This window comes from Callospermophilus lateralis, chromosome 7 (genome assembly GCF_048772815.1).
Source record: "Callospermophilus lateralis isolate mCalLat2 chromosome 7, mCalLat2.hap1, whole genome shotgun sequence".
Lineage (NCBI taxonomy): Eukaryota > Metazoa > Chordata > Mammalia > Rodentia > Sciuridae > Callospermophilus > Callospermophilus lateralis.
Genome location: NC_135311.1, coordinates 61,893,132 through 61,908,581, shown reverse-complemented (window position 1 = coordinate 61,908,581; position 15,450 = coordinate 61,893,132). Strand labels below are relative to the sequence as shown.

Below are 15,450 nucleotides of genomic sequence, written 5' to 3'. Positions count from 1 at the left end.
CAAGTTAAAATACATGTATGCAATTTAGTTTCAACTATGTAAAGAAAGAATCCGAGGAACCTAGAAAGCTATACTCCAAAATGTTAATAGTGATAACTGCTGATGGGTAACATTTTTCCTTCTTGGTAAATTTCTGCATTTTCCAAATTTTCTATATTGATCTCGTTATAATTTTAGACTTAGTAAAAAAGTGAGCTCAACATCATATTTCTGGGATGGGATTATGGCTCAATGGTAGAGAATGCTTGCCAAGCATGTGTAAGGCACTGGGTTTTGATCCTCAGCACAACAGATAAATAAATAAATTAAATTGAGGTATTGTGTCCATCTACATCTAAAAAAAATTTAAAAGTTCATATTGGCTACAGAAGTAAGCCCAATTTGCATGTTGGCATTCACACAAAATCTAACCCTCAATACACTTTCCATTCTTGTCCCTAACTATATCCCAAAACATTCTCTGATCTCTTGCTGGAAACTACATTTTCAGCATTTTTTCATGGTTCTGTCCATGTCTTAGCAAATCTGTCAAAAGTAGGAAATGTCAACCCTGAAGAGAATCACCTAAGAAAAAAAGAAATTATTTTATTCAATCAATAATGGATATATTGGTAGCAATAATAAACATAAAACTCACTGGCTAACATGACACAGGATAACATTTGCTCTTGAGTATAAACTGCCAGACAAGTTAAAAATCACTAATAGAATTTAGATACATAATCTGATCCTAAAAAAACTAAACTTAATAAAAATAATAGCCACTATATAGATTATGGAAATCAAGATAAATCAGAATAATAAAATCTTTATACATTGTACAGATAAGAGAATAAACACCAAGAAAAATAATTTCATTGTATTAGAAAAAGCAAAAAAAAAAAAACAAGTATTTTAATTCCTGAAACAGTATCTAGTAGATATTCAACAGGTATTTGTTAAATAAAAGAATGCACTTGTCCAAGGAATTAAATTGTGCCTGATGGGAATTAGTCAGAAAACACTTGTCTTTTAAAACAACTTTGATATAATTCACATAATAGTCAATTTATCTATTTAAAATATGTTTTTAATGGTTTTTAGTATATTCAGTATGTGAAATCACCATAATCAATTTTAGAACATTTTTGTTACCTCCAAAAGAAAGCTTGCACTCATTAGTAGTCATTCTGTACCTCCCTCCCTCCAACCCTTCAGACTCAAGTGACAACAATTTATCTACCATTTGTTTCTAAGATTTTGCTTTTTCCAGATATTTCTTTTATTTTTATTTTTAGACTTAAATACTTTAATATGCAATGAAGAAAAGAAAATGCAAGTTACAATAAATAAAATGCTAGAGTATTTAAGAACACAGTTCCCACACTTTTTCTATTAGCATATAAAAACTACTAATATGCAAAAACCATACCTTTAGTCCTTTGAATTGCCCTGAAGCTATGTTCTGAGGGGTTTGTAACACTTAAGAACTGACATTAAAAAGGCAAAAAGCATTATAACTCATAAACAGCACACAAATCTTACTTAATCTCTAAAAATAATAGGAATGCAAATGTTTTATTTGCCATAAAGATAAGGAGGGAAACATCAGTGGAATGAATTGGACAACATGACTCACACTTCATTACAAGCCATTTTCCCAAATTCACAACTTTCACATTTGGGTGATCTTAAAAAAAAAAAAAAAAAAAAAAAAAAGTTGAAAAAGAAAAGAAAGGAACTTTCACTAAATATAAATAGGTCAAGACATTTAATCCCTCCACATGTTTAAATTGACTACACTTTTCTAGCTGGGAATGTATTTTCCTTATTTTAGTGAGCTTAAATAATGTACCCATGGTAATGAATAAGGCCTGGGTTTAGGTCCAGAAACCTTCTCTATCAGCCTGTTTCATAATTACTCCAATATTATGGAACACAATAAGACTTTTTCTTGGTTCAGTTTTAATAGTAATAAGAATTTTTAAAATCCATGCTACTTCGCAGTTTTTCAGACTTTTTTCTCCTAAATGTGGTATTTTGAAATTCTTAGGTATGCTATATAATTATATAAAGTCCATTTCCATGTGTTCATAAACTTTAGCACCCAATAAAAGTAGTAGGAACTGGGCTATATAAACTACTTCCTCATCTCCACCCCTTAATTACCAGTAATGAGTTTTATTTAGGAAACAATGAGGAACAAGTACCATAGCCTACAGGCATCTAGCAATGGAGGGAATTCAGACAGAAATTTAGGCTCTGGAGAGGTGAAGTCATAGTGGAAACTTCTGGAGTGGAACTGAACTCTTATACCCTTTTCCCAGCTGCAGACTTAGATAAGGTGTGAGGTGTTTAGTTTGTGCATGGACCCACCATAAACTGACATTTTATCCATCTTTTTTTTTCCTCCATGAAAGAAAAGAAATGGAAATACACGTGCTTGTTACCACATGCTTTTAAGGCTTAAAAGCCTACAATAAGCATGCTGTATCCGTGGTTGAGGAGATCGCTTTATAAATTGCCAGAAGAATCTCCTCTAATGAAGACTGAAGTCACTCTCCCTCCCCAAGAACCATGAGGGAAAAGAGACAGTCCCCTACTTGCACATGGCATCTCCCTTTCTCCTCCGACCTCCCTATTCCTCTCCCAAACAGGCCAGGCTGCCTTGGGAGGTGACTGGGAGAAAAAGCAATGCTCAGTCCCCCATGGCAAGGTCTTTGGTCTTTTCCTCCTGGTCCCCCATTTTGTAGCGCAGCAGAAAGCGCAGGTGAAGAGGGTTGTCCTGGGAGGGCAGCAGCGTGATCTCTGCTGAAATGACCCTGCCTTGCTCCACTTGTACTGTCTCCTTTAGGTAGAGAAGTGCCTGCTTCCGAAGTGTGGCCCGGTGAAAAGGCGAGATGGACAGCACCAGGGGTTTCTCCGAATCTCCTGCAGGGAAGGTCACCTGGAACCAAAAGGCCAAACCATGCATGGGCACCCAGCCATAACAGCTGTAGCGGAAGTGCCCACACACTTGCCTCCAGCTCCAGCTCCAGCTCCAGGCGGCGCAGGTCAGCTGGAGCTGAGCAAAGTGCTGCAGCCAGGCCCACACATCCTGGCTGGACAGACCCTGCACCAAGATCTCCAAGTGGCTCATGAGGCAGCTTGGGGCGAAACTCTCTAGGCAACTCATGTCCATGCCTTAGTGCTGCTTCACCTGGCTCCAAAAGCCTAGGCGCCACTCCAGCATCCGGTGGCTGATGGGGGCTACAAAGAGCTCAGCGAAAGCCAGTAGGAGAATACCGCCCTCCCTCAGCCACTGGGTCTGTACTGCAGCACAGAGCTCAGCATAGACTCATGCAGAAGTCCATAGCCCATTCACTCGCTCACGATGGCATCCACCTGCTCTGGCAACTCCACCGTCTCCACCGGACCCTGCAGGACATGCACTTGGTCCTCCAGCCCGTTGAGCCACCCTACCTCTCGGGCCTCTTGTCAAAAGGCACTACAGCCTGGGCACAGAATATGCTCAAAATGCCGGTGCCTGCGCCCACCTCCAACAAGGTCTTGCCTTGCAGAGCTGCCCAGTTCCGCAGGATGCCAAGGCGGTAGGCATTGGTGAGGACGCAGTTGGAGATCCTCTCCTCCCCAACATGTCCCTGTAGCACTCCTAGTACAGGTGGTGCTGCTTGCTTGCTCTTAGTCCTCTGGGGTCGGGATCATGGCAAGTCCACCTCCTGCTCCCCTCCATCTTCTTCTTCAGTTCTCTCCCCTCCTTTGCTGCCACCCCCCTACTCTCCAGATATTTCATATAAATGGAATCATACAATATGTGGTCTTTTGTGATTGGCTTCTTAACATGATATTTTCAGGTTTCACCTACAGTGCAGCATGTATCAGTACTTCATTTCTTTTTATTGCCAAATATTCCCTTTTATGGATACACCACATTTTATTCAGTTGACAGATCCTGGGGTCATTTACATATTTTTGGCTCTTATGAATAATGCCATATAAAATTCATGTGCAAGTTTCTATGTGAACATTTTATTTTCATTTCTCTAGCATATATACCTTTGGGACTTACTGGGGCATATGCTCTTTCCCCTTACTGGTTAAGGGTAAGTTCAAAGAAAAAAATGGAACTGTTAATTCTGGCTGAGAAATTAGAAAAGACTACTTAGAAAAAGTGGTATGTGAGCTAAGTTTTGAAATAGGAGTGATAGGATTCAACCAGAAAAGAGAAAATGAGATGACAGAAAGTCAGACATTTTGACTTGAATAACATTTGACTTATGTTTGCATATCATTATCCACAGTACATGTATGAAAACACAAAGTGGTGTAAATATATTTTATATACAACAAGAGATATGAAAGCTGTGCTCTGTAAGTGTAATACGAATTGTAATGTATTCCACGGTCATATAAAAAAATCAATTTAAAAAAGGCATTTTAAAGAATGGTATATCAGTAGTAAATCTTCATCAACACAGCATATGTTTTTACTTCTGAATGTTTTATTAGTATATTATAGTTACACATAATAGTGGGGCTCATTTTGACATAATTATATACCATGGAATAAAATTTGCTCCACTTCAGTCCCCAGTACTTCCCCTTTTCCTCTCCTTCTCTCTCCTCCTATTTCCTTTCTACTCTAATGGTCTTCCTTCTATTTATTTATAATTTTAAAATTTAGTTCTTTATTTATAAACATAAAGGTCAAATTCACTGTGGTGCATTCACATGTACATAGCATAATTTGGTCATTCATTCCATTGTTCCTCTCCTTTCCCATTCCTCCTCCCTCCTCATCCTTTGCTCCACTGATCTCCCTTCTATTTACACAGGATTCCTCCCCCACTTTTTCCCCTTTCTTTGGTCAAGATTCCTTCTATGAGAGAAAACATTCCACCTTGACTTTCTGATTCAGACTTATTTAATATATATATATATATATATATATATATATATATATATATATATGTAAAATACTCACAAAATTTAATATTTAATTAGAACTCTACAGTTTCATGGCATTGAGTACATTCACATTTGTACAACCATCACCACCAACCATCTTCAGAACATTCCTATCTTTGCAAATTGCAAATTTTCACGCTTAATAAAGATAACTCCGAGTCCCTAGCAACCTCCACTCTACTCCTAGAGTACTTTTGGATTGTTTCTTTTTCACTTAGTAAGAGAGGTCCACCACTGACTAATGGGTGGTGTCTATATTTGCAGGCCTTGCTGCACATACATGATTGAGTGTATTGTAAGGACAGGTAACAGAAAATAGGGGAAAAATGAGGTGGAGACAAAAGCTAAACATATGGATCTCTATCCACAGGCTTAAGCAGCCCCGCCACAGATCTGCCTGATTATTTCACATCAAAAAATTGACCTTCCACCTGGTGTGGTGGCACATGCCTGTAATCCCACCAGCCTGGGAGGCTGAGGCAGGAGGATTGCAAATTCAAATCCAGCCTCAGCAAAAGCAAGGGGCTAAGCAACTCAGTGAGACCCTGTCTCTGAATAAAATACCAAAAAAAAAAGGCTGGGGATGAGACTTGGTGGTTGAGCGCACCTGAGTTCAATCTCGAGTACTAAAACAAATAAGTAAATAAGTAAATAAATATATAAATATAAAAAAAAAACATAAAAAGCAAAAAAACCCAGAAATTGACCTTGACCTTGACCTTCCTATAATCCCAACTACTCAGGAAGCTGAGGCATGAGGATTGCAAATTTGAGGGCAACCTGGGCAGCTTAGCAAGACCCTGTCTCAAAATAAAGTTTGTAAAAAGGGCTGGGGATGCAGTTCAGAGGTAGAAGGCTCCTAGGTGCCAGTCCCCGGATTTTTGGAGCCATTTTCACTTTGCAGATCCACCATCAGTTTCACAGTTTCCCTGCCTTCACAGGAGGCCAGGCACATCACAGCACCACTATAGCTTCATGTCCTCAGTGCCCATCCATGGTGTGTATTCTGCTGAGGGTCCTGTAGGCACTTCCACGTTCCCCTCTTGTACCATCACAGTCCTGGCATTGAACTTCACAGGTTTTACCATGACCTTGGATTGAAATCTAAATTTTGTAGAACCCTGAGCCCCCAGAACCCAGCTAAACTGAAGCACACTTGCTTGCCCTGATGCTTTCTGTCAAGAAAGCATTTCCTAGTGCAGCCTCTTGAAAAACAACTTGGCAATGCCTCAGAGTTAAACAGTTATACTATGATGGAGGATCTTTCCAAAAGTGTCAAATAAAAATTAATCACTGTATAATCCTAAGCTATATGTCTACTAAATCATATTAGTTAGTAGAGTGACTGACTGGACTCATCACAAATTGAGTATTAAAGAAAATTCTTTTTTAACACTCATGTACTTTACTTGAATATAATAACACATAAGTAATTAGCTTAACCTTATAAAAATATGGGGCTTGGTCAAAATATTTACTCACTTTTTAAGTTAATGGTAGAATACACATACCACTCACCATCACAACCATTTTTAAGTGTACAGTTCAGATCAGTGGCTTAATTACAGTCACGCAGTTGTGTGCCCAATCTTCAGAACTCTTTATCTTACAAAACCAAAACTCCATTTCCATTTAGCAACTCCATATTCCACTATTCATTCCCTGGCAATCACCAATCTAACTTTCTTTCTCTATGAATCTTACTACTCTGGGTCAGATTAACTAATGTTAAGTAGAATTATACAATATTTGTCCTTAGTTCACATAGCATCATATCCTTAAATGTCATTAATGATGTATCAGAATTTCCTTCCTTTTTAAGGATGAATACTATTCTACTATATGTGGGTATGCCAAATTTTGTTTATCCATTCAACCTTTGATGGACACGTAAAATGCTCACACCTTTGGCTACTGCAAATAATGCTATGAGCATGGGTGTCCAAATACCTGTTCAATTTTTGTTATCAATTCTTTTGGGTACTTATACCCCAAAGTGGAATTGCTTATTAAATTTCTTCAGCAACTGCCATACTGTTTTCCATAGTGGCTGCACTATTTTACATTACCCGACCAACAACACAAGAGGGTTCCTATTTTTCCATCCCCTTGTCAACACTTGTTATTATTATTATTTTTGAATAGTAGCCAATCATAATGGGTGTGAGGTGGTTCCTAATTGTAGTTTTGATTTTCATTTCCCTAATGATAAATGATGCTGTACATCTTGTGCTTATTGGTCATTTGTGCACTTCTTTGGAGAAATCCTTTGCCCATGTTTTAATCAAATTTTATTGTTGTTGAGTTGAAGGAGTTCTTTATTTACTTTGGATTTTTTAAAAAAAATATTTATTTTTTAGTTGTAGTTCGACACATACCTTAATTTTACTTATTTATTTTTATGTGATGCAGGGCCTCACACATGCTAGGCAAGCACTCTACCACTGAACTACAACCCCATCCCATTACTTTGGGTATTTTTTTAAAAAAATATTTTTAATTATAATTGGAAATAATAACTTTATTTTATTTATTTTTCTATGTGGTGCTGAAAATGGAACCCATTGCCTCACACATGCTAGGCAAGTGCCCTACCACTGAGCCACAAACACAGCCCAACTCTGGATATTAAACCCTATGGGATATGGGATTTGTAAGTATTTTCATTCCTCTTATAAGTTGCTATTTCACTATCGACTTAACAAGTTTTAAATATAAATAAAACTCTTGGGTTTATTTGAAACTTTAATATCCTCATCACTCTTGAAGGTCTTAAAATATTATACTTTTCTAGCTTGTACATTTTCCCCACCCAGTTCTAGTTATGACATTACTGCAGTCTTTTTTGAGCTGTGTGATAATTTAAGACTTAGACCTCTGCGTAAGAAATCTAAACTCTTTCTCTGTCATGTAATGAGGAAGCCACATAAAACAGTAAAACGACTTGGACCAGTAGGGAGAAAACCCAAAGTTTAGACCTGCTCTATCACTTATTACTAGTGTAATACTTGAGTAAGTCATTTAACTTTTTTGACCTTAAGTTACATATTTGCAAAACAGAATATTAATTATTGGCCTCCAGTGAATCATTCACCTTTATAAAGCATGGACAACATTTTCACCATGTGGTCCAGAAAGTCATGTTCTCTGGTATTTAATCCAGTGAATTGAAAACATATCCATATAAAACCCTAACTATGCATGTTTATAGCTTCTTTATTCATAACTGCCCAAACTTGGAAGCAATAAAGATGTTCTGATGAAAACAAATGAATTGAATTCTAGATAACAGAATATTATTAAGCACTAAAAAAAGTTAGGAAACCATGAAAAGACATGGAGGAAGCTTAGATGCACATTACTAAGCAAAAGACACCAGTCTGAAAGGGCTCCAAATTGTTCGATTCCAACTACATAATATTCTGAAAAAAAAATTAAAATTTTTAAAAGAATTGAGGAAGAATGGGGGAATAAATCAAGAATCAGACTTTTCTCATTCTCTGCTCAGCCTAAAAGGTAAAAAAAAGGAACAGAAAATCAAGCAATATGCTTACCTGTGTTTACCGTGATTAAAGCCAGATTTTAGTTGGAAGAGAAAGGGTGAAGCTTATCACAGGATAGTTTTTCAATTCCAAGTCTTGCAGAGGACAAATCAAATGATACCCACTGCACCTTAAAACCATTAGGAAGCTGCCTATTTAGAAACTCTTCAGCACAGAACACACTTTCCCTCTTTATCTGGCATCACCCTGTTTGATGTTATACCTGTATCAGAATCTCGGCATTACACATATCATCTGTGGGGACTTTGAATTATTTATTCACAAAATGTGGATCCCTAGGCTTGCTGTGAGAATTAAATAGGATAGTATATTTCAGGAGGATCCTGAGTTCAAAGCAAGCCTCAGCAATGGTGAGGCACTGTTGAGAGCCACAGCCAAAGGGACCCCAGCAAACTTCCAGCTGCCAGCTGATGATTGGCTCACAGGGGCCCCAGCAACTTCTAGCTGCCAACTGATTGGCTCCTCTGCGGTAATCCTCTTTGGGCTCTCTCCCCGCCCTTTCAGACCATGGAGCTGCTCACTGGGGGACTTTTTTTGGCTTGCCAATGCGACCCAGCCAATCAACCTCAAGAGCAGGAGGAGTGGGGGAGGTTGAGAGGCTTGTGGGAAGCTGGTAGTGGCAGTTGGGCTCTGAAGGTTTTCCTGAGGAGCTGTTTTGTTTGGCTGTGGGGTTCTAAAAATAAAGTTCATTTCTTTTGAAAAAGAAAAAAAAAAAAAAAAGTCCCAGCAAGGCGCTAAGCAATTCAGCCAGACCCTGTCTATAAATATAAAATACAAAATAGGGATGGGGATGTGGCTCAGTGGTCCAGTACTCCTGATTTCAAGCCCCAGTAACAAAAAAAATATATATATTTTTTTTATTCAAAAAGCCTAGTGGACCTGTTTGCTGGCAATGACTAAATAACTGACTTAAGAAGGTAGCCAACAAGTGTCCTGACCACCAGGTGTCACCATTGGGCCAGGAGTATTCACCCAACTGCTCCAGGCAGGGGGTAGAACCTAGCAGCAAAACAAGACTGTCACTTTCACATATAGTACATTCAGAATTGATATAGGCTTTTCCCTACCTTGGGAGCTGGTATTACCCACACACACACACACACACACACACATATATTATTTGAAATATTATAATATTTCAGTATTCTCTTATAGGTGTGCTAAAAATTTTGTACTATAATTAATTAGCTGAATATCCTCAGATTTGTTACCAAAATTTAATTTTTAAAATTATCCTCAGTGGACTATTTATTAATTTTGAGAATCAATAGTGCTTTACACATCCTTTGGTTTATCCAACCAGACATTATTGGGCTCCCATAGACTTCAATATTGACACAATGGACAATTTTCTGGCTCCAATTCCACAATCCATTGACATTATTTCCTTTACAATTTTAATGGGATGACAGATAAAAAAGAAAATACAATAGTTTTAGTGTAAAAATAAAGTTTGTGACCACTAAATGTGGGTTAAACAAAGATTATTAACCCTTCTCCTTGACCTCAAGAACTCAAAAATTCAGTTATAAACTTTTTTTTGTTTGTTTTCTATTTTCTTGAAAAGAAAAAAACACCCTAGGGCAAATCTATCAATCTGTGAATAATCCTGAAATTACTCAAGGAACATTGCCACACCTGTCTGCATTCTGGGACCTACTAAAGTCTCTCCTAGAGAGTGCACAGGGCACACAGGGAGAGGCTCATTTCAAAATGAGCACAGGGTTTGGGCTTCCCTCCTGGTTCTAAGTCGCCCACATTGAGACTCACAGTGGTCACTTCAAGACAGGTAATTTGATGAGCATTAGCTTGGAGCTGGAAGTGCAATCTATAGTCTCATGGACTGTTGCCTCATCTGCTAGGAACACTTGCCTTAAATTAAGGCTGACCTGGCCTACCTCAGCCTCAATCTGGGCGTGAAAAAATCCCTCCTAGCCCACCAGAAAGAAGAGTGACACCAAGCACAGGCTGTTCAGAGCAGATTCTTGGAACTCCGTCATTTTTTTTTTTTTTTAAACAGCTCCAATTTCACTTTGTAAGAAGCACTTGATGCTTCTTAAGGAAAACAAGAAGCATCCTCTCTCGCTTTGGCCATCTCTCCCATTCCTAGAGAATTGGGAGGAAAGAGCTGTCACCAGGAACCATTTGGAGCCAGGAATGCAGAAGCCAAGGCCAGCCTAGATAAACCCATTTGTGAAGCACTTTGTGCTGATGGATACATTCCTGACTGGTTTCAGACCGGTCCCTGGAGGACAGCGAGCTCAGGAGGCTGGCTGCCTGGCTGGAATGAAGGGGCCAAGGGAAGGGATGCTGTCCATGAACCAGCCAAGGCTGCGCAGGGGGCGTGGCAGCTCAGGAGGAGCAGGAGGCCGGGAGGGCAGCTTACCTGGAGGACTCCGGGGTAAAGCTGCTGCTGTCCAGCAGCCCCATCTTGCAGAAGAGACCCATTGACATAGGGTACAGAAGAGAGCTCCTTCAGCTCGAAGTCCACCTTAAACTTCTTTAACATTGTGAGAGCCAGGCGCCAGCGAGCGGGCTGCACAGGCGGGTGCCGCCCACTAAGCTCCGCTAAGCCCCAGATCCGCCCAGATCCAGGGCTGAGGCCTCTAGCTGCACGCAGGGGCGAGGCCGGGGGCTCCAGGGGCTGTGGCGAGAATGCCGCTGCCCTCTCTCGCAGAAGCCCAGGCCTGAGCGAGGCTGCGGCACCAACCTCGGCTGACCTCAACGAGCGGTTGTGCTGCAGCAGGCCCAGGGAAGGGCGCCCTTTAGGTGCGCACCTCGCCGCAGTCGCCATCCTTCTGAGAGCTGTGAGAAGCGGAGTATGGTCGCTGTCTCCACCTCAGTGACTCGGGCTGGGGTGCCCCCAGTGGCCGCGATCTGCAGCGCACTGCCGGGCAGAACCGGGAGGCACAGGAAGGGCGGGGAGATTCATGGCAGGCGGGCACCTCCTGGGGAAACTAAACCGCAATGGCAGTTAGCTCCATCAGGCCTCTCTGGGGTTAAAAAAAAAAAAAAAAAAACAGCAGCCAAAAAAGCTTCTTTCTACAGCTTTCTGGGCGCCTTTGCTTTCAGTTTTTACATCTCCTCTTTTCTCCCCCTCCCCTTCCAGAGATTTCTTTCCCTTGGTTTCAGAGTTAATAGGGACTGTCAGAATATGACGTTGTTTTAGTCAAATTGAAATCCAAAAACTAAAACTTCTTTTAAGTACTCAGTATTCGGGAACCTTCAGATATGAAATAAAGAAGAGGAAAAAGGAAATGGATTAAAATGTGTTGAGGGCCTACCAAGTGCCCAGCCCTGTACTGACACAGGCATTTTTTTTTTTTTCTTTTACCTAATGCCTGTCACCCAGGGTAAAAAAGAGCATAGAAGGAGTTAAAATCACACCGTCCCCTTTAAAATGTGTCCATACTCAGAACTGAAAATGCATAAAATCAAATTCTGCAGGGTAAGCTTAAAAAAAAAAAAATCTTGCTACTTGCATAGCAATTACCTGTCGTGTATAAGCACATGCAATATCTTGTTAAAGTGTATGTTCACTTGGTTACATAAAGTTCAGGTTTTTCAACTGAGATTTTCATCCTTTAATCTCAAGGACTCTCTTGCAGTAACCTCTGAAAGGGTGTAATTGAAAAGATTCTCTTTCTCAGTTAACTCATTTATTCATTCATTCATATAAAATATTTTAATTGCATAAAATGTCAATCACAGGCTAGTCCCAATGATTTAAAAAAAAAAAAAAAAAAAGAAAACTAAGAATTTTACCCTCTACTGATGCAGACCTGTTTAGATCCAACATTAAAAGACATGGCATCAAGTCAGGTGCCTGGGAGTCTACTTGGCTCAGCTACCCATCAAGCCCAGTGGCTCTGAGGCTGAGGCAGGAGGATCACAAGTGGCAGCCTAGCCTGGGAAACCAAAACCCTGCCTCAAAATTTTAACAAGTGTGGGGGATCTATAGCTCAGTGGTAGAGTGCTTAACTAGCATGTGTGCAAGGTCCTGGGTTCAAACCCCTGAACTGTAAAAACAAACAAACAAACAAATCCCACAAGCAGACAAAAATAGAATTCATTTAGGTAGAAGTTGGAGGAAGAAGCAATGAATTGAAATTGACCAGTTTTCTGAATTTCAAATAATGCAAAAGATTTGAGATAAAGTGGGGGGAAAGTGTTCTTGGTAGAAGAAATAGGAAAAATAAAGACCCAGAAACAGAGTGTAAAATGTGAGAATGGGTAAAACTTGTTGCCCAGCAGGTCAGAGTGGGAAAAAAACAGTGGGAAGAGTTGGGGGACTTTGAAGTTTGTCACTTGGACAACTGGGTGGACTGAGTATTGGAAGCAGGAGGAGGACAGGTTGGGAATGGAGAAATAATGAGACTTTATCTGAACTGCTTGCAGGGAGAGAGGGCCAGCCTTAGCTTATGTGAAAGGTTAAGATTGAAAATATGCTTTGGGGGATTGTGGTAGTTACTGATGGCTGAAGTCCAAAAGGCAGATAAGAATGAGTTGCTCTGAAGAATAATTAATGGGTAGACAGAGGAGGAGTCGATTGTGAAGGCTTTCAAGAACAAAGAGCCAGAGAAAGAGGAAAATCAAGAAAGAGAGATGATCTGGAAGCCAAGAGAGAGTTTTAATCTTTCAACATTTGTAGTTACTAAGACCTACTGTGTGCCAGGCTATTATGCTGGGATCTAGATACAAATGAATAAGACACACAGGGGCTTACAAATGAATGGAAGAAAACAGAAAAGCAACAGATCAATGAGAGACAGAAAGAGACAGAGACACACAGAAAGAGGGAAAGACTCATTTCCTGTCCTAGGACTCATTCCTTGTTCTAGATCTTACAGTCTTGGAGGACACGGGTAAGTAGGCAGTCATAGTACAAAGTAACAGTAAATACTGTCTCTGTATAATGGTACATAAAGACTGCAGAGGGAGAGTATTCTACCATCTCAGGGAAGCTTCTGAGGGTAAGCAACTTTTTGATGAGAGTCCGGGTGGGGAGCAGTTTCCAGCCTACTCTGCATGTGCAGAGGCTCAGAGGAAGAGAACACATTTCAGAGGGAACTGAAATTACTTCTTTCTGGCTGCAGTTTACAGTGGGACTGTGGTGATGGGTAGAGATGGGAGCCACTGATGTTTTAAGGCAGAAAAAGAGCATCTTAGAAAGACCTCCAGCTGTAGTAAAACTGGAAGATGAGAGATGGTCTGTTACTCTTTTTTAGACTTATAGTCAAAAAACTTTGCTTAATAAACACCTACTATGGGTCAGGTTCAAAACAGACATCATACTCAAAACATTTAGATGGGGGAAGTTTAATGAAAGGACCCTACAGAGTTGGGGGCAGGATCAAGAACTCACAGTTTTGTGGGGAGTTGAAAGGAGGCAGAGATAAATATCTGATCTGTCTCAACTCCTCTTTTCTCATCTCCTGCTGGAGTCTCCCATGATCTGTCCCAACCAAAGCCAGAAGGTAAAGGAGCCTGGAATATGCAGTTCATACAGGACAGCCTTAGGAGGCAGAGATGATAAGTACAGGTAGTAGTAAAATGATATAAAGCTACCAGCACAAACCCAATTCATCCAGAATTTACTGTAGGAATCTACAACCACTCTAGATATTTCAAAACACAAAGGAATTTCATCTGGCATTTTAGTGCTTCTGAGGTCCTTGGAAGGGATGGAGGAGTAGAAATCCCCAGACCAGTGAGTCCAAAGTTACATCAGTTAAGATGAACATTACTAGTCTGGTCCTATTTCACTTTCTTTTTAAAAATTTTTATTTATTCTTTTTAGCTATACATGACAGTAGAGTGTATTTTGACGTATCGTACATGCATGGAGTATAACTTCCCATTCTTGTTGTCGTGTATGATGTGGTGTTACACTGGTTGTATATTCATATATGAACATAGGAAAGTGATATCCGATTCATTCTACTGTCTTTCCTATTCTCATTGTCCCTAGCTCCCTTCATTCCCCTTTGTCTAATCCAATGAACTTCTCCTTTTTTCCCTTCACCCCCCTCCTTATTGTGTGTTAGCATCTGCATATCAGAACACTTGGCCTTTGATTTGGGGGGATTGACTTGTTTCACTTAGCATGATTGTCTACACTTCCATGCATTTGCTGGCAAATGCCATAATTTCATTCTTCTTTATGGCTGAGTAATAGTCCATTATTATGTATACCACATTTTCTTTATCCATTCATCTTTTGACAGGCACATAGTTTGGTTCCATAGTTTAGCTATTGTGAACTGAGCTGTTATAAACATTGATGTGGCTGTTGTCACTGCAGTACGATGATTTTAAGTCTCTTGGGAATGTGCCAAGGAGTGGGATAACTGGGTAAAATGGTGGTTTCATTCCAAGTTATCTGAGGAATACCTTATTGCTTTCCTTAGTACTTGCACCAATTTGCAGTCCCATCAGCAATGTATGAGTGTACCTTTCCCCCCACATTTTCACCAAATTTACTGTTATTTGTATTCTTGATATCCTGGCATTCTGACTGGAGTGAGTTGAAATCTCACTGTAGTTTTAATTTGCATTTCTCTAATTGATAGAGATGTTGAACATTTTTTTCATATATTTATGAACCAATTGTAATTCTTCTGTGATGTGTACATTTAATTTCTTTGCCCATTTATTGATTGGGTTATTTATTTGGTTTGGGGTGTTAAGCTGTTTTTTTTGGGGGGGTACTGGGATTGAACTCAGGGAACTTGACAACTGAGCCACATTCCCACCACTATTTTGTTTTTTATTTAGATACAGGGTCTCACTGAGTTGCTAAGTGCCTCACAGTTGCTGAGGCTGGCTTTGAACTTACAATTCTCCTGTCTCAGCCTCCCAAGCTGCAGGGATTATAGGCATGCAGCACCACATCCAGATGGTGTTAAGTTTTTTGAGTTCTTTACATATCCTGGAGATT

The 15,450-nt window shown here is 39.8% G+C and overlaps 1 protein-coding gene across 1 annotated transcript; it reads right to left on the bottom strand.

Annotated features, from left to right (window-relative positions):
• Positions 1–2,580: 2,580 nt before the first annotated feature.
• On the bottom strand, positions 2,581–11,048 carry LOC143403993 (protein arginine N-methyltransferase 6-like). The gene is made up of 2 exons (XM_076862349.1): positions 10,897–11,048; positions 2,581–2,926 (listed from the first exon to the last, which is right to left on the bottom strand). Exons 1-2 carry the CDS (start codon positions 11,017–11,019, stop codon positions 2,678–2,680), a joined length of 372 nt encoding a protein of 123 aa, XP_076718464.1. The 5' UTR covers positions 11,020–11,048; the 3' UTR covers positions 2,581–2,677.
• Between the last annotated feature and the right edge of the window lie 4,402 nt (positions 11,049–15,450).